General features: G+C 35.4%; 1 protein-coding gene across 1 annotated transcript in view; it reads right to left on the bottom strand.

Annotated features, from left to right (window-relative positions):
* The window catches only part of LOC145669323 (uncharacterized), a 70,163-nt gene that overhangs the window by 14,095 nt on the left and 28,880 nt on the right, over positions 1-27,188 (bottom strand). Inside the window, exon 2 of the mRNA XM_081737631.1 lies at positions 6,834-6,941. Within this exon, the coding sequence (XP_081593757.1) occupies positions 6,834-6,941 (108 nt within the window). The remainder of the gene's footprint in view (positions 1-6,833; positions 6,942-27,188) is intronic.

Here is a 27,188-nt window from a genome sequence, read left to right as displayed (position 1 = left end):
TTCGGCCAATATCTTTGGAACAGTGAAATTGACGCGGAAAATTCCATCACTTTCTTACATAGTTTTTGATGGAGAGTTCAAAATTGAAAATTCGCAAATAATAGACAGACACACACACACACATATATATATATATATATATATATATATATATATATATATATATATATATATAGAGAGAGAGAGAGAGAGAGAGAGAGAGAGAGAGAGAGAGAGAACCCACATAGAGAATTCAGTAACAAACTTTGACCGGAAATAAGGAAAACTTTGTTAATGTAACTATAAGCAACTTAGTAATGTAACTATAATGTCACCTATAAACTTACGTCCTTAGAACAACAAAAGTCGAGGCACTCACATCTTTAGGACAAAAAAAGGTCGAAAACCAAACACTATAAACACTTCAGGCAAATAATTACTATGAAGAGTAAGTTATATTTTCCACAGATAATATTTGTGTTTCTGTTGCCCATTGTCCCAATTATTACTAGGTTTTACCTTTCAAGTGAGCTGCGTAGAATGCTATTGTTTCACCGCTGACTATCTTTCACATCAGCAAAAGAGTTTAGTAAATCATTCCACCTTGGGGTTGTATGATTAGCGCACTCGACTCTGACGCGAGAGACATGGGTTCGATTTCCAGTGGAAGCTCATGTGGTTTGGAATCCAAATTAAACTGTAGATTCACGTCTCATTTAGCCTCGGTGCTAAAAGAAATGAAAAACTCCAATCGAACCAACATTCCGACCAGGGATTTTCTCATAACCTTCCGCTATTGACTACAATTTCTGCTATTCGTTATTAACCGTGTAGTCTTAACTAGATGATTGACTTATTCGGTTTCATTTATCTCTGCCAATTGTGAGGGTTAAAGAGGGTACGAAATATTTTCAAGATATTTATGAAGTTTTTATTTATTTATTTATTTTTACCATTAGCAATGACCAATCTTGATATGGGTCCTCATGACGAATTCTAAATTCTGAACTACCTCATCTTGCTATCCTGCCACTAGTTTATTTGTCGTAATCAACAAAATCGACCACACCGCACTTAAAGTTTGACTCGTTTACATTCTGTCCAGTATATTAATATAGTCTGTAATTTATCCTGATAGGGAATGAGCTGTGGAGGTTTGAAAAAGTAATTGATATTTCATATAAAACAAATATAAAGCCTAAATTCGTCAATTAATTTAGATGCAGTTGTATAACCAGTGTCTAAACGGGAAAGCAAAGTAACTGCCCTCTTAAGACCCATTATTTTTTAAGAACTAAACCCTATGTTTCTTAATTAAAAGGGAAGGACATCTAAAGAAAGTTAAGTACAAGCAACCTTTTGTATATAATATATATATAAAAACAAATGTATATTCTAATACCAGACAATTAATTTGGAGAACAGTTGCTACTTGTGTCTTCACGAAAAAAAAAAAAAAAGAAAAACTTTCCGTTCTAGTGCGACTGCTTATCACAATAAGAGGTTTTTTTTTTCTGGCATGTCGCACTTAATCCCGCAGCAACACCTGTAGCTCAAGATTACAGAGACCTTAATTAATTTCTTATGAGGAGAAAGAAAATTAATGGAAACATGTGTTAACCTGACTTGGCAGATGACGTTTAATGGTTAGTTTACCCAAACGTCTTGTTGTATTGATTTGTAAGGTGTGGCATGTACGACCACAAAGATCTCAAATTTGCATCAAAAATTAAATCAGTGTAAACTAAAGAATAAAGCTTTAGCATAAAGTGGTTTTCATTTCTTTACCTCCTCTTCAAAAAATGTAACCATTCATAACTTTACCATACTAGAACTTTTAGAATTTCAAACTATGCTATGAATAAATATGAGAGATCTTATAGATCAGTCCAGTCATTGGCGTCTCTGGCATGTAAAATTTGGGGGGGGACATCAAAGGAAATGATCTAACTGCTAGTATCTCAGCGGAATTTTAGATTATGTCACTCAAAATATTGGGGGGGACGCGTCCCCCCCGTCCCCCCCGCCAGAGACGCCCATGAGTCCAGTGGTTCTCAACCGATGTGTCACGATACACTGGTGTCACGCAGTCACCTAATGTGTGTCGCAAACTTTTGAAATTTAAATATTATGAAGAATTTAATAATAATTAGTTAAAATCGAGACAGACTGTACGGTCAACACCTCAAGTGGTAGCAATAATGCTCAGTGCTGTATAGAGTCATTATAAAAACTTATTGGTTTCGCTGCTATAATAAATATTATTATTATTATTATTATTATTATTATTATTATTATTATTATTATTATTATTATTATTATTATTATTATTATTTATAATAAAAATTTCAAAAAAATGTGTGCCGATGTCCTGCACGTTCGGTAAAGTGTGTCGTCAATCAAGAAAGGTTGAGGACCACTAGATCAGCCTATGTCTGTCTGTCTGTCTGTCGACAACTATCAAAGCAAAAACGAAAAGAAATAAGAAGAAATTGTTCTTTTTATATAGATCCAGGATCCCAAAATCAGTTTATTATTATTATTATTATTATTATTATTATTATTATTATTATTATTATTATTATTATTATTATTATTATTATAATTTAACTCTCTATTTCAAACCAGAAGTGCTAGAAAGCAACCTTTTTCAGCTTCAACGTTGATCGAGATAGGACATAAACCACGGTAGTGGAAAGGAAAAAGTTGTTTCTAGAAATGGGTTTAACTTCACCAAAAATAGATTTTAGTTCCACCAATGTATCTCTACTAAAACCTGAAGTGTTAGAAATCTAGTACCATTTCCGGTTTCAAAATTGATTTCATTAGAGCAAAAAACGGTAAGAGACATATTGGGAGATTAGGAAGATGTGGATTAGTAGGCTATGTACCGACTCATGGCGATATGAAAATTTAGATAAAAAGAAGAAATAATTGTGTATTCACTGTGCTTTATTATGTCCGTTTATATGAGTTGTACAGGAGTATATTAAGTATCCCTTTATATTACCTAAATTTTATATATGAGTTTATATTAATATCATTTTAAGTGAAAAACGTATCTGGTATTAAAGTACATGTCCAGTAGTATATTTTGATAAATAATTGTTTGCAGTATAGATTTATAACTGATTTATATATGAGAATGTTTATGTATAAGTTAGACCTACCTAGTAAGCCTAACACTATATGGAAAGTTTCTGTTTAACTATCTACTGCAGCACATACGAGAAATTTTGTATATATAACAAGACAGCGAGAAATGGCTTTTTGATATCCATGTAGAAAAAAATGAAATCTTTGAGTTTTACGTCCCACGGTTATGCCGATTAGGCTAAAGGAGACGGTGATAATGAGTGAAATGGTGGAATGAAGAAAGTGGGAGGAAACGGGAGAACCCCGAGAAAACCCACGAGCACGGTGTTTGTCCACCACAAAGTTCACTTGGCGGTGGCTGGGATCGAACCCAGGACCCCAAGCACCAGAGGTGAACGCTCTACCACTGAGCCACCGCGCCCCCCGATATCCATGTAGAGATTTAAGAATATCTTTTTATTTAATTCTCTATCCGAAACTATTTTCTAATTCAACGCTGATTGCCACAGAGCATCAGACAGAAAAGTAAGAGACAGCAAAAGTTTTTTTTTTTTTTTTTCGACATGGACTCAGTGTACCAAGAATAGCTGCTATTTCCTTCATTAATCCTCTATTTACGTTAAAAATGTTAAAAAAAATAGTGAATTCCAGTTTCAACTTTGATCATCATAGAATTTAAAAAAATAGATAATTAGGAGTTTTAAAGAATTATACAGGGTGAGGCATCAGAAAGTGCTACCTGAAATATCGAAGAAACGAGAAACGCTAGCGATATACGGTTTACGTTAAACAGAAGTATCAAATAGGATTTGCCAAACGGAGGTATGATGTGGTAGGGAAAATGAGGCATCGGGAATGAAGTGATTTTTTTTATTTTTTTATTTATTTATTTGTAATGGATCGATAGACGAAAACATGAAGACCATGAAACGGAGAAATACAATGCCGTTTGTCTCATGTTTCTACTGCACACAATAACAGAAATATGAATATAGAAATGGTTGTAAACAGAAGACAAATTATATATATACAGATTGTCTCAAAAGTCCCCTGACATAGGGTAACTCTGTTATTATCAGAGATATAACAAAATGTAAGAGGGGGAAAGAGTCTCCAAATATGATGTTTTCAATCTAAAGTGAAGGAATTTTTAAAACCGGACGAACCGTTTGGGCTGTACACTCTTTATGCGCTCAATGTTAAATGAAGACTCAACGTTACCATTTACCTGGACCCAGAACATAAGAGAATGAAGTTACTGTCTTTTAGGCTAACCTGTCGATAGCCAACCCCATTTGAAGCAGTAATTTCAATCACTTATGTTGTGGGTCGAGGTAAATGGCAACGTTGCATCTTTATTTAACATTGAGCGCAAAGAGTGTACAGCCCAAAACGTTCACTTTAGATTGAAAACATCATATTTGGAGGCAGTTTTTCCTCTTACATTTTGTTGTAACTCTGATAATAGCAGAGTTACCCTATGTCAGGGGACTTTTGAGACACCCTGTGTGTATATGTATATGTTTTTTGTAAAACAAACGACGCAATTTATAATAAGACTGCCTTTCAGACTTTCACTCGATCACATAACAGATGAAAGTATTTACTTTGCTTTTAGCCTTCATTTAATTTTTCTTTCTTAAAAAAAAAAAAAAAAAAACTGCCAAAAGAATATTATGTATATATCGTACGCGATCGATGAAACGTATCCGATCAATACCATATTTGTAACAATGGTTAATATATTTTGAGAAGTTTACTTTGCAAAGGAATATTATCATATGCGAACCTTTGGTCCCCAACTTAGAACACGTTCAAAGCTGTCGTTTAAATTTATTCAAATTTTCGGAAAATAAATTCTATTTAGATCAAAAATACATGGAATAAAAGTTACTAAACGTTAAGTTTGAAACATAAGAAAATAAATGATTACACGGCTTATTAGTTCATGCAAATTGACAGTATACTTATAGTAAATAATTTCTTTTTCAAAAATCACTAAAGGACGATGCAAAAACTTGCTAGTTTACTTATAAGTTTGACTATAGGGTCTCAAGCATGCTGGGCGACTACGTGAGTACTCCACGGCTCCGGCACCCACAAAAATAATCTTATGGGTGCGGCGCATCCATAAGATTTTTAGTTTGGACTCGGGTTCTCTTGCGTTTAAGTCAGCTGTGTTACCGACTGAGCTAGGGCAGTCCCGACTTATCCTTATAGTACTGGCATATTTTACTTTATCACAGCACAGCCCTTTATGACAGTGTTCATAAAAGATTTTAACTAAAAATAAATCAAATATCGAGACTTCTTGGAAACGTATAGACTAACACTCCCGCCATTGACAGGCACCCAAATAAATTTTGGAAAGTCGGTGCCATTGGCTCCAAGACTATAACAGTTCTAGCCATGGATAGTGTATATCTACACACTAAAATGTAATGGTGTTAATTCAAGGGCGCCGACTTTCCAAAATTTATATGGATGCATATCAATGGTGGGACATGTTAGCCTATGTTTTCAGGGAAGTCTCGATATTTGATTGATTTTTTTTTTTTTTGTTAAATTTTTTTATGAATAATGTCATAAAAGGCTGTGCTGTGATAAAGTAAAATATACCGGAACTATAATGATAAGTTGGGAGTGTCCTAGCTCAGTCGGTAACACGACTGACTTACACGCAAGAGAAACGGGTTCAAACCCACGTCCAAACTAAAAATCTTGTGGGTGTGCTGCACCCACAAGATTATTTTTGTGGGTGCCGGAGTCCCAAAGCACCCATGTAGTCGGCGCGCATGTGTTAATTTAACACAACTTTAACACAGGCAAGTGGTCTCTTGCGTAATTACCATTTTTGAGTGTTATTTCAATATCAAGACTTTGGTATTGCGGTTAACACAGGCTTTGTGCTACAATTTGACAGAGAGATGGTGTTGGAGCGCTGTTACAGAAATAGGTGAATGGATGAAGGAAGGCGGAAATATAAACAGTGCGACGGTGTTTTTTTAAACACATACGGTGTATAACATCTGTTATAGTAACACCCCAACTTGTATGGTGAACAGGAACTGTTAATGTTACTAATATTAATAAGTGCATTTCACAGCTACCTCTAAACGCTGTGTATCATGTAGCACATCAGTACTGTAATTTCAAGCACGCAAATGGTCTTCCATGCGTATCATAAATATACAGTAACTGATAGTAAGACCTTTTAGTAGTTGTAAGTTTTTGCTATGAGCAAAGCTTTACGCGGTATGTTTGATATTTACACCAAATAAAGAACAATATTATAGTTTCAGAAATCGTTCACAAAAATAATTTTCTGCCAATATTTACATGAGTAGAAATGCTGCCATCTATTTTTCCTATATGTACTATATTCCACTTCGTCGCCGAATTTCTTTCGATCCTAGTACCCACTTACATTTATTGTTTATTCGATCCTCATACCCACACTTTATTATCTCTCATAAGAACCATGCCATTTGATAAGACAGAAGGTATTTCTGTAAAAGATGTTTGGTAACTGTATGGGTTCTGTAAAACAATACCTAATGGCGTGTTACTAATAAGATTTTTGATCATGTCAGGTATTTGATTCAACGACTACCATTATAATACTTCACTCCAAGTGCAACGGAGTTGAAGTAACAACAATGTTGTGTCAAAATTTCACACAACTCGATAACGTAGTGCTATTGTGATGAATTAGACTACTATATTTTACTAAAAATAAACATATAATATTTTCAAACCTTGTATGCATTTTCAGGCTTATTTGTGATTCCTTCCTCATCGCTACTATCATCGTCATCATCGACCTTCTTTTCTGGTACCTTTCGTCTCCAGGTGCCAGGAAAAGCCTGTATTTAAAAACAGAATCTGATTAAACTTTCTACAAGCACACAAGAATAAAAAGACAAATTAGTGGTAGTCAGAAAAAAACATGAGATAAAGTAATCTAACTTAAATATTAAGGTTCTTAATCTACATACATATAAAAATGAAAGTAACTATGTTTGTGACTTCGCATAGCCTGAACCACCCGACCGACATCGATCAAATTTTCAATATAGATGGGGTTCGAGCCTGTAAGTGCTTTTATCATTTTACTTTCGGGAGGAAGAGAGGATATACATTATATATATATATATATATATATATATATATATATATATATATATATATATATATATATATATATATATATATATATATATATATATATATATATGATCAAGGGAGAGGCTAAAGCATAGTTTGCCGCTTTATCCAGTGTGAAGCAGGATTGAAGCCTATTTTATCCAGTGTATATCTGAGCGTCAAGGGGAGACCTATACCCATATAGGCCCCTCTTCGATCCCCGCCTATATATATATACCGTGCAAAAGTCTTTGGTCAAAAGCAATATTATAGGGTTTGCAATCAAAATAAAGAGAAATATTGATTTGTGTTCTACTCGAATTGCCGAATATAATGAACAAGAAGGCGGCAAAGTTACAACTTCGTACATCGTTTGAAAACGTACGCAGTTCACAGATCAATCACACATCGACTGAAAAGTGTATCTCGGGTTTAGTGGTTGCTGTACTTTAAAGTATATTACAGTGTAAAAATAATTATGACAATAATAAAATTAACGTATAATAATATTGTAACTGTACGTAGTAAAAAAAATGTACAGGGAAAAATTGCTGTAAGTATTGCTGTATTGTATAGTGATCTTAATTTGATATGTATAATATTAATTCCAAATTATTTTGCTTTTATTACAGTATGAGTGAGAATATGAACCGAAGTATGAAAAAAGCGCATGAAAAGTGCGCATAATGGCCCCAACAAACGTTAAAAGACTCTGGGAATGTCTGGAAGATGCTTGGAGAAATATAAACTGTGATATCCTCGAGAACTTGGTGTCTCGAATGCCAACTCTATGCAAGGCTGTCATAAGTGCTCATGGAGGTCACATTGACCAGAGCACAATCTAAATAAAACTTCTATCTATATCTGGGGTGTTCCTTATAATCAGTGTTTCTTGTATATAGTAAACTATTATTTCGAAGTTTGTAACAAATAAATTTGTGCATTATGTGCTTTATTGACAATCTACCCAACGACCAAAGACTTTTGCACATACATACACAGGGTGTTTGAAAAAGAAGTCCCTAGTTTTAAGTATAAATTTAATTGAGAAATGAATGAAAACTTACATCAATGAGTACATATCATGAAAAAGAATTCCTTCAAGTTTTTTTCAACGTGGGATCCATTTGTGGTCCTGCACACGTCGAGACGATATTTCATTTCTTGCCACGTATTCACCAACATTTCGGATGTAACTGTCCTAAGCGCCACGACGATTCTTTCCAGTAAATGATTGATGTCTGATCGTTTCAGTGTACACAACATTTTTATGTGGCCCCAAAAGAAAAAGTCCAGTGGGGTTAAGTCTGCGCTTCGTGGTGGCCAAGGTATTGGGCCAGACCTGCCTATCCACCTTCCTGGAAAGCAAGTGTCAAGAGCCGCACGCACATGGTTACTGTAATGAGGTGGAACGCCATGTTGTTGGAAAAACACAAGCCCCTTTCCGCCTCAATAACGTCCATTTGGGGAAGACGTACTCTGTCAGCATGTCATAGTAAACATCCTCGTTTATTGTTTTTTCTACAAAAATAAAAGGACCAATCACACGATCTTCCATCAAACCTTACCAGACATTAACTTTGGGAGAATCACGTTGATGCTGAATAACTTCATGTGGATGCTCTGCCCCCCAAATTTTGCAGTTATGACGACTAACTGTTCCACTGACATGAAATGTAGCCTCATCAGAAAAGAGAATCTTTTTTAAAAAAATAACATCATCATCAATTCTGTGTAGAAAGTCAGTTTTAATTTATAGTTGCAGTTGCAATTTATAGGCACGCAGCTTAAGTCTTTTATGCACAACATCATACACAGTACCTTTAGGCACTCCTAATTGTAGACTACGTCTGGCCAATGACTTCTTCGGGCTCCGAACACAAGAAACACGATCTGTTCAACAACATCTTCAGAAGTTCTCGGTCTACCTGGTGACTTTGCTTTTAAAACACTACCGCTTTCCTTGAAAGACTTTAGCCAATGAAGAATAGTTTTTGCTGTAAGTGGTTCACCATCATACTGACGTCTAAAATTACGTTGCACTATTATAACTGACTCAGCTTTCACAAGCCAAATAACACACTGCGCTTTCTGTTGCGGAGTACACATTGTTGCGAAGTTGCTCGCCACTGCACGCCTGTCGGGACTGAACTGAGGAATGAGAGGGGAAAAAACAGCACTGGTGCCGTCTCAAATTCAAGCAGACCTGCCAACTGCAGGGGAGCCAAAATTGGAGAGTTGATGAATCAAACACCACAAACTAGAATAGTGTATGTCACTTTATACAGATTCTAGAACACATTAAAACTAGGGAGTTCTTTTTCAAACACACTATATATATACCAATAACTCTGGAACCACGAGACCGATCACGATCAAATTTGCCATATAGAGAGGTTCAGGCCAGGCCCGTATCCACGGGGGGGGGGGAAAGTCCCCCCATAATTTTTTCTTGGCCCCCCTAAAATTTTCATGGAAGGCTTGCAAAAAATCTCGATTAATTCTATGTGTAAACACTAAGAATAAAATGCAATATAAAGAGATTATACCAAGAATTTTTCCATTTTAAATATTTGACGAACACTTCTAAACATATTTTAAAGGAGTTTATCAGTCTTCTCGAATCTCGATATGAAATGACACAATACATATTGAAACAAGTTTTTACGAAAAGAAGAAATATGTTCATAATACTTATGCCACAGTTGTAATATCGATCTGGGAGGTAGGAGACGAAGTGTGAAGTGCTTGCTGCAAGCCAAATCATAAAAACAGGAGCAGGAACAAAGCGTTTATCTTTTGTCGATTGCAGTAACGGCGGTAGGTTATTGTTCTTCTTTTGTAGTTGTAGTACATACATGCATTGCAAAATCCTCGTCAACAGCAAACCTTAGATTAACTGTGGAACAATTAGTTGTGAATTGAATTAAGAGCTCCGAGTTCCGTTAAAGGCGATTGATTCTAGTAGGGTCGAAATTATTGTGGTGTGATATGTAAAACAAGAACTGTGGTGAAACATTCACCGAAAAAGTAATGGTTGCAAAGACTTTCATATGTTTGTTCTCGTAGAAGAATAAAGTTAAGCTAAATTACCCAATTAGATGAGTAACTGAGCAAGTGAACATATTTAACTTTTAAGTTTAAGGATTAAATTCCGGGTTGTGCCATATAGATAGTTATCCGGACGTTATCCGTATGCTACATAGGCACTGCCCTTAGGTGTTACATCATGACGTTGCAGGATGTCTGATGTCTAACAGTCTTCCTTATATTACATACATACATACATATATACGTATATGTTACCTTCTTCAGCTATATGTTATGTATCTCCATTTGTATGTAAGATCCTGATCGCCTATATTGTTTCATACGGAAAGTATGTATAGATGGAACACTTATACAGAAAGTATTATAAAACATGCGTTTTCAGTTATACGCTTGCTGTACGTTAAGTCCACAAACTACAGGATTTACAAATGTAACATACGATATTATGTATGCCGCATACGTTTTTTTTTCAGTGTAGCTTTGAATAACATTATAGTATTTTTTTAGCTGTTTTGGTATGTGTCTTCTTGGTATAGTGTGCAGGTGGTTCATTTATATAAAACGAGTTTAATTTAAGATTTTAAACAAGAACTTAGCATAAATATTTTTTAAAAAATGCTATGTAATTGTAATGTTCTGTTACGTTACCTCGAGAGTGTGAGGACGGGGGAGGAAACACAGTTACATATGGAAATCCATGATTAACCTAAAGGAGAGACTGGCGGGCCACGCGGACCACGGTTGTGGGTAGTTAATGGGGAGTGCGGATTTGAGAGGGAAGAACGGGCGAAGCGAGAGGCAGAAGTAAGGTGGAATAACGCACTACTAGGTTACTTAGGTTAGGTTATGTCTACTTCGCACTTACCTTAGTACTTAGCCTACTTAGGTTTGTAGAGCTCTCCTATCTCAAGCAGAAATTCGTGAACGATTGTTGGTGGTCTTTGTTCTTTCATTGATTAAGCCATGAATATTTTGCTTTCGGAAAATAGTTAAAATCTGGATATATCAGAACATCAGTAGCAGTAATATGACATGGTGAAGAATGACAAATCTTACTTATGAGTGTAAGAAATTGGTTCCAGATATGTTGAATCTCTGTAAAATATTGTAAGCGATGCTCAAGAGTATCTATATTATGACAGTAGTCACACAGATTACAAGACACTATACCGAGCTGATATAGTCTGTCTAGCGTTTTGTATTTATTGTTAACAATAAAATACCAAAGAGATCTTTGCTAGGTAGTTAAAAAGAGAGCATTAATATTTCGCCAAATATAATTCCAATGAAGTTGTGGTTCTTTCAATTGAATGTGAGGCATGACGATATGTTGTGTTCTTAGATAATGTCGGTAGAGGGCTTTGACAGGCATTAACTCAATTTGTGCTCGTTCAATTAATGCATAAGTGATATCTAAGATGGGTTCACACAGGTGTGGGATTCCGAGTCCCCAAGGAAAAATATGAATCGGAGCTTCAAGGTCAATACAACCTAAACATGCAGAGAAAACAGAGGACGACACACTGATCTTATCACTTGTAAACAATTCAATGCTTCTTTTCACCAGTAGTAATTTTGCCTGGAGGGTAATGTTTATGTAAGATACACCACCCTGAGCTGGTAAGAGCACAAGTTGATCACGTGCAATGCGTAACAGCTTGTGTTGCCACAGAAATAACAAAGAGTGATTGTTGGGGAATTTACATGTTTTTGTGGGAAGAGGGAAAAACCTGACAGAAATACCACAAAAGACTCAATTGTTTTGTTTGAGAAATATATTCCTACTGATCAGGTTCATAGTGCGAGGCTTATGCCGTATTGGAAGACCACGTATTTTGTTTGCAATTATGTCAGAATTGTAGTTAATGGTTTGTTTGATGTTACTGAACCATTCAATACCTAGGATTTTAACTGAGTCAGTAATCGTATAGTACGAACTGTGTGTAGTCCGGTATTTGGGGTGTATACATAGCAGTTTTGTTTTGTCTTTATTTAAAATCGCTCCGGAAATTTGTTGATACCTGTGTAGAAGGCTCTAAATGTCTTCTAAGGTAGAAATGCTGTTGACATAGAAATGAACGTCATCAAGATAACTCGCGACAGAAATGGAAGCTTGATAAACTTGTATGCCAGTGAGTCTGGTTTGTGCCAAGTATATGAGAGGTGCAATCGAGAAATTAAATAAAAGGCTGGACATGCTATCACCTTGAAGAATACCAGTACAGAAAGGAATGACAGAACTTAGACTACCATTGACTTTAGCTTAGTTGTCCTGTTATGATATACTCCTTGGAGCATGGACAAAAAAGCACCATTGAAACCAAATTTTTGTAGAACTTTAAAAAGATACTCCTGTGATACCCTATCGAAAGCTTTCGAGAAATCTGTAGATAAAATAGCAACGGGCGTAGGAGAAGCAGTCTCATAATAAGCTATAAAATCCTTATGTTAGCTAATGTTTCATGAATTAAAGCTTGTTGTCCACGTCCATATTGACAGGACCTTATTAACTCTCCCACATAGTGTTTCGAACGAAGCGCCAGACCCGTAGCCAGCCCAAAAATGTAGGGGGACCGGTTGAAGTTAGGGGGCCCGATCCAATCATATGATAGTTCATCACCGTATTATAGTTCATTTGCAAGCCTACCGTGAAAATTTTAGGAGACCAACAAAAATTTAGGAGGGGCTCGGCCCCCCTGTACTCTCCTGGATACGGGCCTGCGAAGCGCTAGACACCGTGTTAAAATTTTGAAGTCCGCGCATAAAAGGCTGATAGGACGATAATTGTCGATGAAGTTAGTTAGGCAGTTTAGGGATTAATGCAGTAATATCCGTAAATAGAGATTCTCCTAAGGTACTACCATGAGCAAAATAAATGACGCGTCTCTTTATTTTGAAGTTTTTTGAAAATATCTCCGTTTTCTTTATATGTTCGAAATTTCGGAAGGTTTCCCCAGCAGGACAGGTTAATAACAAACCCGTTTTTAATATTTGTGTTAGATATTAGCTTAAAATAAAGAAATTAGAAGCAAAAAACATTAAATCGACAGAAATCTCGAGAATTACCAACTCTACTAAAGTGGGAAATTTTCAAGAACGCGAGGGAATTCTGCATTTCAACACGAAGCAGCGACATCTATGTCATTGAGAGAAATGTGGATTAAATCTACAAACTAAACTTTTAACGAATATTTCTAGTATGTCTTATTATATGCATTATCTGCAAACTCCAAATATATGAATATATGCTAAATATTAACATAAAGATAGAGCAAATAGTGGAAATTATCTATGGAAAAGGACGAACTGGTAGGACGATCGTAATGAAATATCGTCTTTACCGGAACAGGCTCAGTTCACGTAAAAAAACAAATAGCTCAGTTAGTTAAAGCAACGGGTCTGTATGCTGAAGGTAGTGGGTTCGATCCCATGGAAGTTCCGTTATCATTTTTATCACTACATTACGGTTATTTTATTTATTTTTTTATGTGGGAAAGAATCAAATTGTAACGTATGTGTAAAACTCATGACGATACCAAAAAAAGAAAAAATGCCGTTGTCGCACTTGCATTAGCGTCCCTAATTTTGTTTGCAAACAGTTTCGTAATTATTTCCCCTGTGCTCACTGCTCACCATATGCTCGCTGGCGCATAACGAATGTTTCCCAGTAAATGTTAATTCTAATTTGGAGAATTGTATAAAGTTTCACAATATTTCTCACTAGATAGTCGTCTATCTACGTGTTTGGATATTTTGATAACAGATTTCCCTATTAAATGTTTAATTTTCCCTAGATGTTTAATTACGGAAAAGTTTTACAATGTATTTGTATTGAATTGAAATTGTTTTGAATTTACTACATAAGGTAAGTAGACCGAAGGAGGAGAACTCAAGTAATTGATATTCTACGTAAAGGCAACCTATTGTAGAATGACGATGCTTCTTACCTTCAGCACATAATCTTTACGTTAGAGAGTCAGACAGAGAAAAATCCTGGTTTTTCCTCCTCTATGACCACCCATCTTAAACCTCTACATATCATTGTTCGTCTCACAAAATTTCGGTGCTCCAAAAACATTCAAATAATAATAATAACTAACTAACTCTATGGCCTATGGAACCCGGAGGTTCAGTGCCGCGTTCACAAAAGCTCTCCACTGACTTCTATCCTTAGCTAATTGCATCCAGTTTCTACTTTGTATTCCTATCTCTGCGAGATCCATCTTAATATTGTCCTCCCATCTGCGCCTAGGTCTTCCTAATGGTCGTTTTCCTATGGGTCTACCAGTCAAGACTTTGAAAGCGTTTCTACTTTCTTCCATTCTAGCTACATGACCTGCCCACCTAAGCCTCCTAGACTTGACGACCCTAACAATGTTGGGTAAACCGTATAAACTATGTAGTTCCTCGTTATGAAGCTTCCGCCATTCCCCATTCTCGTTCCTCTTGGATCCGAATATTCTTCTCAGGATCCTGTTCTCAAATACTTTCAGTCCATGTTCTTCCCTCAGAGTAAGCGACCATGTTTCACAACCATACAGAACAACAGGCATGATTATCGTTTTATATATTTTAAGCTTCAAATTCCTCGACAGAATTCGCGACGACAAGAGATTTTGAACCGAATAGTAACACGAATTCCCTGCTTTTAGTCGACATTTAATTTCTTCGTGAATAAAATAATAATAATAATAATAATAATAATAATAATAATAATAATAATAATAATAATAATAATAATAATAATAATAATAATAATAATAATAATCCTGAATATGCCATCCTTACATAATGTAAGGATATCTTAGTTTTGTAGTTTAAATCTTAAATATCTTAGTTTAAAATGCTTTCTTTAGTACTTATTTGAGCAACCATGTAGGAGGGGGTACGACTTTTTATTTTGCCCCTCTCATTTCAGTACCCTTCCAACAGAAAGTAATTTTTGATAAGCAGGACAGACAAAATGAATAAGAAATATATTTACAGCATCCTCTCCCCTTTCATGATTGGAATATCACGTAATATTTTTTATTCTACGAAAGATGGCCCTGTGCGGTTAGGGGTAGGTAACTAAAAGAATACCTAATATATAGCGCCCCTTGATTGTAATATTACCGCTTCTTTATTTGTACGAGGGAGCCCCTACACAATCAAGGGTGACAAAAAGAATAGGAAGAGTGTGTATTGATTCCAGTGGTGGATCCAACACGAACTCCTGGGGGAGGGGAGGGGAAGTGAAACATTCTTTTGATGATGTGAAGCTGTCACAAATTACCACTTAACTAAACTAAACAATAGTGGGGGGAACCGGAACCCAGTCAGTTTAAATTGATGTAAAAGTTTAATTTTTGGCTTCATATTAAAGTTTTGGTTTCAAATGAGAATTTCAGTCCAAGTGGTCAATGATCAAATCTCGTGGGGCTCTTCAGTGTAGGCTAATACGGCCCCATTATGAGAAAAGGCAAAATTATTAACATGTTATAACTTTAGAATTTTTCGTCTATTTTAAAGAAATATTTTGCTTCGTATTAAAGTGTTGGTTCCAAATGACAAATTCAGTCCGAGTGGACAATGATCAAATCTCCGGGGGGGTCTTCAGTATAGGGGGCTACGGCTCCCTTATGGGAAAAGGCAAAAATATGAAAATGCTTATAACTTCCGAATTTTTCGTCTATTTTAAAGAAATTATTGGCTTCATATTAAAGTCTTGGCTTCAAATGACAATTTCTGTCCGTGTGGACAATGATCAAATCTCGGAGGGCTCTTCGGTGTAGGCGTTTCGGCTTCTTTATGGGACAAGATTCACGTAGTTGATATTGCAAAATTGTTTTGTATATATAAGTGGAAACTTGCACCATTTGGTTAATTTTACCTCTTATGTTTTGCAGATTCATATTCCAAGCAATAGTTACTTCGCAGAGCTAAAAGAAGGCACTTACTAGTTTCATTAAAATGAAAGTCTTTTATGAGAGGAGCAGACGAACGAACAGGCACCCAAATGTTGGTTGAGTCGTACGGTTGAAACTCGTTAAGCTCGCTTCAATTATTATTATTATTGTTATTATTATTATTATTATATTATTATTATTATTATTAATAATAATAATAATAATAATAATAATAATAATAATAATAATAAAGCATTGCAGGGACCTTTGGTGCAGGGGGTCCGTGGCTCGATTCCACTTCGTGCCAAGTGAAATTTGAGGTGGACAAATACCGTGTGCATGGGTATGTGTTTTCTTGAGATTTTCCATTTTCCTCCCACTTTCTTCATTTCACCATTTCATTCATCATCATTCTCCCTTAGCGTAGGTGCATAATCGTCCAACGTTAAACTAGATATTGAAATTTCAATAATAATAATAATAATAATTAATTCAACTGAAAGGACTGTAATTTATGTGGACAGCAATTATCATAAATATGCAACCATTATAAAAACAATGCTTTGAGTAGAAAGATAAATCTTCCTAAGTGTTAACGAATGCGCACGAGATAAGACATGTCTCGAGAAAGAGACAAGACGCGCTTTGTGACATCCAAGATAATACGAGGCAAATGTTTTGGACACGAGATAGCTTGTAAAATGTCTCGTCTTGTCTGGAATGTCTCGAAAACAAAAGTCTAAGTTTTAAAATTATTTTTCAAGATCTATTCTCTAAGAAGTAGTTCTCTGCCTTAAAATTAATAACGACATTTGTGATTTAAAAAAAGATAAACAATGCCTAAAGTTAATAGTTAACTTTTCGAAAAGAAGCTTCATTAAGGGTGAACCTGAAAGATGTCCACAAACTTCGGGAGGTGATTCGTGACATCAAAAGGAGACAAATGGTCCTCCCACAGTTTTCGAATTCAGCTTCGTTGTCGAGATACAGGGTTGCCAACTGGTCGTGTTTGAGAAACTCACTGGGAATAAATTCAAGTCCAAGAATAAACTACTACTCATATATTTTTCAGGTCAATTGACTTATACCATGTTGTAAGGTCAAATATTTATTTATGAAGTGTGTACAAAATTCGCCAGGGTCTTTTCTGAGAAAATCGTCGAGAAAAAGTCACCTCCAAGAATAAACTACCCCTCGTAAATTTTTCTAAGAGAAATATCTGATACTGCAATATAGGGTTGTTAATTAAATATTGATTAATGAAAAATAAACAAAATTGTTAAAATCATTTTTGAGAAAATAGCGTTTTTCGATTTTCGGCTGTTCGTAAACCACACTTATTTTAGGTGGTAGGAAAAAATGGAAAAGCTCCTGTAAGAATACTAAGTAAACCCTAAGTTTAAAATTTGGTGTAGATAAGTTGAACGGTATGGCCTCTAGGCGTGTGCATATAAAAGTGTGCCGAACGGACGGACCGGAAGGACGGGTGTCGAAAAGTCACATTTTCGGTATGTAGACGCCATGAAACATGTAAATCCGTTGAAATCTGAATTTGATATTTTCACAATCACTATATTTTCTTCTCTCTTTTGTCGCTCGAAAAAGAAAAGCCTGAGTTTACCACAAAAAGCTGGGGTGTTTCTCAAAAAATATTCAATTACAGGGCCACCGCACTAAACTTTTTCAATTCAATTTCTTAACTGTGTTAGGCCGCAGTTGTTACTGAAGTGTGTATTTGGATAATACGAATAAAATTATCGTATTATTCAAATATATCGAATGTCAGATTATCGAATAAAAAACTTCGATTGAAGAAAATCCATACTTTTCTAACTCACACTTTGAGCACATTTTCATTAGACATATAATAGACCAATTAATGCAATCATTGTTTATGAAATATGAAAAAAATCAAATGAGTCACTTTGGGAAAGTCGTTCAAAAAGAACACGTCAGGAGTAACCTACCTCTTGTGAATTGTTTCGAACAATGAGTTAAGATATACTTTTGGTTATTAATGAAGTATTTATTTGAGAAATTTGAACAAAATCGCCTGTCGTTCGAGAAAATTGTCGGGGAAATAACCTTGACCCCAAAAATAAACTATCCGTTGTAATTGTTTTTCATAGAAATGACTTATACTAAAATATAGGGTTATTAATGAAATACTTATTTATGAATTATCAATAAAATTGTCCGAGTAATTTTTTAGAAAATCGTGAGGGAAAAATAACTCCCCGAATAAACTATCTCTTGAGGATTCTTTCAGGGTAAGCGAGTTATTCCATATTACTAGGTTTTTAATGAAATATTTATTTCTGAGTACGAACAAAATTGCTTGACTCATTTTTGAGAAAACCCTATAGGAAAAACACCCCCAAGAGTAAACTACCCCTCGCATATTTTTTCAGGACAAACTTGTTTTGCCATATTGTTCGGTTATTAACGAAATATTTATTTTTGAAATATGAATAAACTCTTTTGAGTCGTTTTTGAGAAAATCGCCCAGACAACACTCCACCAAGAATAAACTACCCCTCGCATTTTTTTTAGGACAAACGAGTTATTGATATTGATAAGTTATTAATGAAATCTTTATTTATGAAATATGAACGAAAACATTTGAGTCCATTTTGAGAAAATCACTGAGAAAAAACTCACCCCTTAGTATAAACTACCCCTTGTAGATTTTTCTCAGATAAATGCCTTATACAACAAAATAGGGTTGCTAATTAAATATTGATTTATAAAAAAAGAAAGAAAACAAGATCGTTAGAGCCAGTTATGAGAAAATATCTTTTTTCTATTTTCATCGTACAGGAAACTACCCTTGGTTTGGGAGTAGGAGGGAAATAAAAAGAACTATAGGAAATACTATGAAAATCTTAAACTAAAATTTGGTGCAGATAAATTGAACGGTATGGCTTCTAGGCGAGTGCACAGAAAAGTGTAGCGAACGGACGGACGAACAGATAGACATGTATCGACAAATAACTTTTTCGGTGTTAGGGGCTATAATACGTGTAAATTCGTTGAAATCTCAAATTTGATTATTTTTTTTTCGAACACCATACTTTCTTCTCTCATTTGTCACTTCAAAGTAAAAGGAACTCAGAACTACAGATAAAAGACACCTACTTTTACACATAGACATTTATTGATTTAAAACTGTTTTAGTTTGTGTCATTTCACTTCCAATTGAAAGGTTTTATAATGATTAACAGCATACCAATGACGAGACGGAAGTTTTCAGGAAGTAAATGCATTCAGAAGTCTAGACTGCATTACAGCTATCAGTCTGTTTTTATTTCTGCAATTGTTAACAGCTGTAATTTCGTCCAAACGCTACATGAAATAATTTTTGGTTGACGTCATTGTGTTACTATTTTAGTATTGTTCTCTTCAGACTTGGTTGAAGTTTTGTCTTAACGGTTATACATTTTTTCTTTCTTATTTCATCGTTACACATAAGAACAAAATGTTATGGTGAGTGGATAGTTTCGAACCTACGAACATTGAGTTTATATTCTTCCAACACTTTACCAATGGACCAAGCTTTGTCTTCACGTTAACGCCCGGTTACAGGGTTTACTACGATTTAAATAAAATGGCTGGCTGTTAGAATTCCCTGCTCACATATTTCGATAAATAATTTTCATTGCTTCGTAGATACGTAGAGCAATGTTTAGATACACATTTTACGAGAGTGAATTTTGGTGTATATAATAATTTCATGCCAGGTAAAAGCTAGATAAGTTTTGATAAAATGTTTCATATGTAGTTCTCAATAATAGGCTTACTGTTCGGAGTGAAGTTCCAAGGTTCAGCATTGCCTAGCAGTTTTTGCTATTAATATCCCTTCTAACAATATTGGCAGTGGACAAAAGTTCGCCCGTGTTGAAGCTTTTTGCTCCTAATTTGGTTATTTTACTTTATTATTTAACGAATATATTGAAAATTGTCAGCAGGCACGTATGCAGTAATTTATTTCGGGAGAAGTCCGACTTCAATATTAGGATAAATTATAATAAAATTTAAAAGATAATCCTTAAATTTAGGCTAAATTTACAGAAAAGTTGGGATTTCAGAGGGGAGTCCGGACCACCTGGACCCACCCCTAAATGCGTCCTTGTTTGTCAGTAACGTTTCCTCATTTTGAAACCCTCAAAAACTTCGGATATATAAAGGAAAACGAGTTATTTTCGATAAAATATCACTTCAAGGAGACGCGACAGTTTTATTGCACATGGTGATATCCCAAGTTCACAAGGGCAAGAATTCATTAATGTTGGTTCTCTGTCATTGTGCTCTATCGAAAGGTTAGGTTTGTAACATATTACTCCTACGAACAAGCATGACTGGCAGATAGGAATACTGAACACAGCTCCAGAGAAATGCATGCTGAACTTACGTTTATAGCTACGCTTTGGTGATTTGCCCTCAAGGTCAATCGAGTGGTAATTCAGTTCCGTCTCTGTTCTTAAGCCATGTTCGTATTACTTCGAACAGTTTTGATAATGAAAAGCATGCCTCTTAATATAACAGACTTCTTTCGCGTAAGAAATCGAAACTCAGTTGGTCAGAGCAACTAGTCTGTAAGAATTAGGTTGTTAGTTAGTTAGGAGCCCAGTACGAGTAAGGGTTTTTATTACTATTGTTTTTATCTTTTTTATGTGAGGAAAAATCAAATTGTGACATCGCGATATCAAATGTATTTGATTAGGTAGCTTTGTCTTAGCTAAACTTTAAACATCAGTAACCGTCGAAATTATTTCACTAACCGATCACTTACTGAACATTTCAAACACGTCAAACCAGTGGCATAACATGAAGGTTAACCTCTCCTCCGCAGTCCTTAGTTATGCGTCCGTACTTTCAAGGGCGGACTAAGGGCTGGGCGACCGCCCGGGGCGCCAGAGAAAGAGGGGCACCAATACGAGCAAACATTGTGAAACATTGAGAAACATTGTGAAACTATAAAATTCTCCAAATTAGAATTAACATTTACTGGAAAACATTCGTTATGCATCAGTGAGCACAGGGGAAATAATTACGAATCTGTTTGCAAACAAAATTAAAGACACTAATGCCAATGCGACGATATTTTCTCTCTTTTTTTTTTGGTATCGTCATGAGTTTTACACATATGTTACAATTTGATTCTTTCCCAAATAAAAAATAAATAAAATAACCTTAGTGATAAAAATGACAATAGTGCTTCCACGGGATTCGAACCGTCTACTTTCGGTATACAAACTCGTTGCTTTATCTAACTGAGCTATTTGCTCTCTTACGTAAGCTGCACCTGTTCTACAGTAAAGACGATTTTTCATTACGATTGGGCTAACAATTCGTCTTTTTCCATAGGTAATTTCCACTATTTGCACTATCTATACGTTAATACTTAGCATAGATTCATATATTTGGAGTTCGCTGATAATGCATATAATAAGACATACTAGAAATATTTCGTTAAAATTTTCGTTTGTAGATCTAATCCACGCTTCTCTCAATGACATAGATGTCGCTGCTTCGTGTTGAACTGCAGAATTCCCTCGCGTTCTTGAAAATTTCCCACTTTAGCAGAGTTGGTAATTCTCGAGATTTCTGTCCATTTAATGTTTTTTGCTTCTAATTTCTTTATTTTAAGCTAATATCTAACACAAATATTAAAAACGGGTTTGTTATTAACCTGTCCTGCTGGGGAAACCTTCCGAAATTTCGAACATATAAAGAAAACGGAGATATTTTCAAAAAACTTCAAAATAAAGAGACGCGTCATTTATTTTGCTCATGGTAGTACAGGTATCGCGATATTCATTGAAAAGATCCGTAAGAAAGGGGGCAAGAATATCAATGAAACTAATATCAAATGCTAATGGTAAAGAAAATGAAATGAAATTTTTGAGTCTTACGTCCCACGGTTATGCCGGTTAGGCTAAAGGAGACGGTGATGATGAGAGATGAGTGAAATGGTGGAATGAAGAAAGTGGGAGGAAACGGGAGAACCCCGAGAAAACCCACGCACACGGTGTTTGTCCACCACAAAGTTCACTTGGCGGGAGCAGGGTTTGAACCCGAGACCCCTAGTACCAGAGGTGAACGCTCTACCACTGAGTCACCGCGGCCCTCACTAATGGTAGAGTCAATACCAGTAGATTTACCACGTTTCCCTAATTGAATTGATCTCTTGACTTCATCAAGTGTAAAGGGACTGTTGAGATACTCCTGAGCATTTACATGTAGGTTTAGAGGAATAAAAAAAAAACGAGATTCATCTTCATTACTTACATTAGGTTTTGCGTACAATTGTTTGTAATACTGAGCAAATTGAGGAAGTACCTGTAAACCTTCATAAATTTGGCCATCCTTGCCCTTAATAGAAGAAATTAACTTTTGTTTGCCTCTGAGTAGGTCTTTTTCAATTTGTACGATATTAGCTTGTTCCATGTCATCGGCCTGGACAAGTTTGCTTCTAACAAAAAATACCGCGCATTCGTTGTTTATGCAATGACAATAAACGTGCTTTGATTTCTTGAATTTGAGGCCTGACCGGACGGCCTCGCAATTGTTCTTGCATATATTATTTGAGAAGGCTCGGGTAATAGTTGTATTGAGTATTGTATGCCTGGTTCCGTTGAATAAAATATTGTTTACTTATGGAGCGAAATCTCGCTTTTAACTCGCTTGTCCCAAAAATAAAAAAGTTTGCCCTGATAGCGTGATATTAACGAAAACAAGATCTGCCATTACTCTCGAATTAAATGTTAATATTCAGGGTCCATATGTGTAAAAGTGTTAAAGTACCAAAGGGGACTACTTCTCAAAAATTTGGATACTGGTAGGGTTATTCTCATAATAAGAGCATAGTGTTCACTGAAACAAACAGGTTCGAGCTTAACATCGCGTACTTGTGCAACAAGTGAGCGGCTTATGTAAAAACGGCCCCAGCAACTAGACGATTTTCAAGTATTAAATGAGTGACCCGGTTTAGAGGGTCAAAAAAGACGCCACACCTCCACTAAATCATATGTGTCTACTATGCGCTGGAGTTCAGGAGAAAAGTTACAGTTCGGAGTCTGGTCAATAGGTTGTAAAACTGAATTATAATCTGCACCTAATATACAAGGGTGAGTGCCATTAAATAGAGCCTGAGCAAGGTCAGTGTTGAAGAAATCTTGGAGCTCTCTCTTGTTATGAGAACCAGACAGGACATAAATATTACATTATTTGATGCATTCAAGCATAACAAAAGAGATTCGTTTATTTGGGTGATCATTAATTGTCTTAAAAGCTAGATCACTACGATAGATAATAGCTGTACCTAGCCCATTCTCTGTAAAACGGGAATAGCATGTATGATTGGAAAGATAACCATAATCTGAAAGGGTCACTTCTTGTGCGAACAACACATAATTATCTGCTTTGTAAATAACATCTCTTAACGCTTCTTGTTTAACATGAGAAGTAAATCCATTTAGGTTAATGGTGGCAAAACTAAAACTATACATAAACAAAAAGAAAGTGAAACGAAGTGGTAAACACTGCATTAAAGGCTGAAAATGATACCACAATAATACAAGGAAGATAATTATTAGTCGTCTCCAACGGGGGTACCTGCTTTCAACTTTTTCAAGGTGACCCATGTTCTTGCACCGGAAACTTGTGTAACATCTCAAGAACGATCTCTTTTAGAAATTTTTGAAACTCCGGTAACAGTTGCCTTTAATTTCGAAAGTTTGCGTTTTTCATATACAGGGGCAATGAGATCAGATTATCTAGCGGAATTTGTTGAGTGGTTGCACATTCCTGTCAAGGGTGGGGTTCGAGTCGGCTACCAATTGCACGACAGACTGGTTATCGTGGTCTATGGGAGCATTAGAATCCACTTTTAAATCCTTTACAGATTGTTAGTCACCTACCTGAACTAGTTGTCCTTCCGGGAGAATTTCTTGGACCTTGTATTCAGAAGTAGACTGGGGTACTGCAGTAGATTCCAGAGGGGCAAAAACATCAGGGTCAGTAGAACGAACTTAGTAGTAAGGGCCTGACTTGGTCTCACTTTGGACTTTGACACGAGGTTTGTGGCGTCATAGGTCAAAGGTCAATGACCTTGGCCCAGGGTCAATGATCTAGAAGTACTTAGGACCACCTCTCTAAATTCTGGCAGGGGTACCTTGGCTCACCCCTAAATTTTCGCAGAAGTGCATAGGACCACCCCCTTAAATTTAGGGAATTGCTAAATCTAAAAATTTGGTATGGTAGCCTAGGATTAGAGTATGTATCTCTATCAGTATTGGGGGTCCATCTCATTCCCTTTTATGGGTAAAAATTACCAAAAATTCAAATTTCGGAGGTTTATGACGTAATTTATCCTGTTTGATGAGGTCTAATTACCCTATATGATGATATGGACGTATACAGGAGTCCATTCCCTTTCATAAAATATAGGTATATTGGTGCACTCCTTAAAAATTTGGAAGGGGTACCTTGGCCCACAACTTATTTTTTGTAAATTGCCCAATTTAAACATTTGGTATCATAGTATAGGACCTCAGTACGTATCACTATAAATTTGGGTGGTCCACTCGTTTCCTTTTATGGGTAAAAAATTGCCAAAAATTCAAATTTCGGAGGTTTTTGGCCCTATTTATCCCCTTTGATGAGGACGTATTACCTCATATGATCATATGGGCATGTATAGAAGTCCACTCTCTTACATAAGATATGGTTAAATTGGTGCATCTCTTTAAAAATTTGGGAGGGGTGCATTGGCCCACCCCTTAAATTTTGGAAATTACCCAATTCAAACATTTGGTATAATAGTATAGAACCCTAATATGTATCACTATTAATTTAGGTGGTCCACCTCGTTCCCTTTCATGGGTAAAAAATTGCCAAAATATAAACGTAAGCAATGTTGTACCACGTGTTCGGTTTTGGCTCAATTTATCCCCTTTGACGAGATCCTATTATCTTTTATGGTTATAATGGCATGCATAGGGGTTCATTCTCTTACATACGACATAGGTACAGTGATGCACCCTTCTTAAAATTTGGGTGGGGTACCTTGGCCCACCCCTTAAATTTTTGAAATTGCCAAATTGAACCATTTGGTATAATAGTACAGGATCTCAATATGTACCACTAAAAATTTGGGTGCTCTACCTCGTTCCCTTTCATGGATTAAAAAATCGCCGAAAATTAGCACGACCATGTGTTCGGTTATTTTCCCATTTTATTTCTTTGATGTCTTATTACTCTATATGGTTGTGTAGACACATACAGAGGTCTATTGAAGGTACATTGACAGGTATTGAAGGACACATATATAGGTACATTGAAAATTAGGAAGGGGTGCATTGTCTCACTCTTAAAGTTTAGAAATTGCCCAATTTTGTATAATAGTACAGGACCCTCATAAATATCATTATAAATTTCGTTTCCTTTCATTGGTAAAAAATCGTCACAAATATAAATTTTGGAAGTAATTTAACCCCTTTGATAAGGATTTAACACGATATATGGATCTGTGCAGGGATATATTTCCTTTATACTTTGATTTTTTTTTAAATTTCGTTGAGGTACATAGGACCATTCCTCAAATTTGGAAATTATCAAATAACAAAATTCTGAAAACGTTTTTAGGATCCATTGTAAATGTTGGTGTCCCTGTTATGGCCAAACATTCAAATTTCGAAGGTTATTGACCTATTTTATCTTCTTTGATACTTCTTTATTATTGAACAAGTACAGAATTTATTACTTTTTTCATAATTCACAAGTATATTTGTGAACCAATCTAAAATTTTGGAAGGGGTACATTTCTTATTGTCAAATCAATAATTGGTAATCGTTTTTAAAATTTGGTGGTATCCCATTCTTTGGGTAGATCGTTGTCAAATATTAGTTTGGTCACCTGGTCAGTTATTGGCATATGATGGGATTATGGGTCCAGGACATTGGTACATTGATACGTTCCTCCTAAACTTTGGGAAGATAATTTGAGAATTATCAAAATGAAATTACGTCATTGGTCTTGATTATTCCCGCCTGTGGGCCAAAATATAAACGTAAGGAATACGATGTACCACGTGATTGACCTTGCACAGGGATTCATTTCCTTTTCAAAATTCGTGGGAGTTTTGTCCTTTTCAAATACCACACTTCTAGACAACAATTGGTTCTGCTAAGGTAAACAATTCACGAAGGTTATTGACCTCATTGAGAGATAACTACAGCATATAATTATATGGTTCATTCGAAAGCTTAGGTATATCGAGAGAGGTACGTAGGACCATTCTTTTAAATTTGAGAATTGTGATAAAAAATTTTAATATGAGATGCGAAGTTGGAACGTTCAATAACCGATCCATATGAAACAATACTTTGAGCATTAGTAACAACTCATAGTCTAAGATCATTGATGGTGGTTGATTTTTACCTTGAGCTTTCGGAAATCTGATAGGAAATCTTAATGAATTTTATGACTCATAGTCTAAAGGCAATACATGCTACAACACTTTGAAATTTAGTCACAACTCACTGTCTAAGATGACGTAATTTGATTGGTTAATCACTAGCAAAGTTATTGTTGATGCAATTTGATTGACTGATCACTATCTTCCATGCAATCTGATTGGTTCATGACTATCTTTCGTGCAATCTGATTGGTTCATGATTTTCAAATCTTCGCTGCATTGTTTTAAGTTTTGTTTAACATTTATCGATTCCTATTTTAATATCTTGGTTTGAACATTTTCGTTCAATATTTTGAACACACTGATAAATAGTTAAAAACCGGATAAAATTTGAGGTTAATCATGAAAGGTGAAATTATTTTAATTGAAATTTTTGGTTTGAAAAAATTTTTTATTTGAAAATTTTGTTTGTAATTTTTTTTCAAAATATTGTTTGAATTTTTTCAAAAATTTTTGTTTGAAAATTTTTTCCGTTTCAAAAGTTTTGTAAATTTTTTGTTTCAAATTTTTGTTTAAATTTTTGGTTCAAATTTTTAGTTCGAAAAAA

This window comes from Thermobia domestica, chromosome 13, assembly GCF_964235325.1.
Source record: "Thermobia domestica chromosome 13, izTheDome1.hap1.1, whole genome shotgun sequence".
NCBI classification, from domain to species: domain Eukaryota; kingdom Metazoa; phylum Arthropoda; class Insecta; order Zygentoma; family Lepismatidae; genus Thermobia; species Thermobia domestica.
This window is presented reverse-complemented; position numbering and strand designations above follow the sequence as displayed.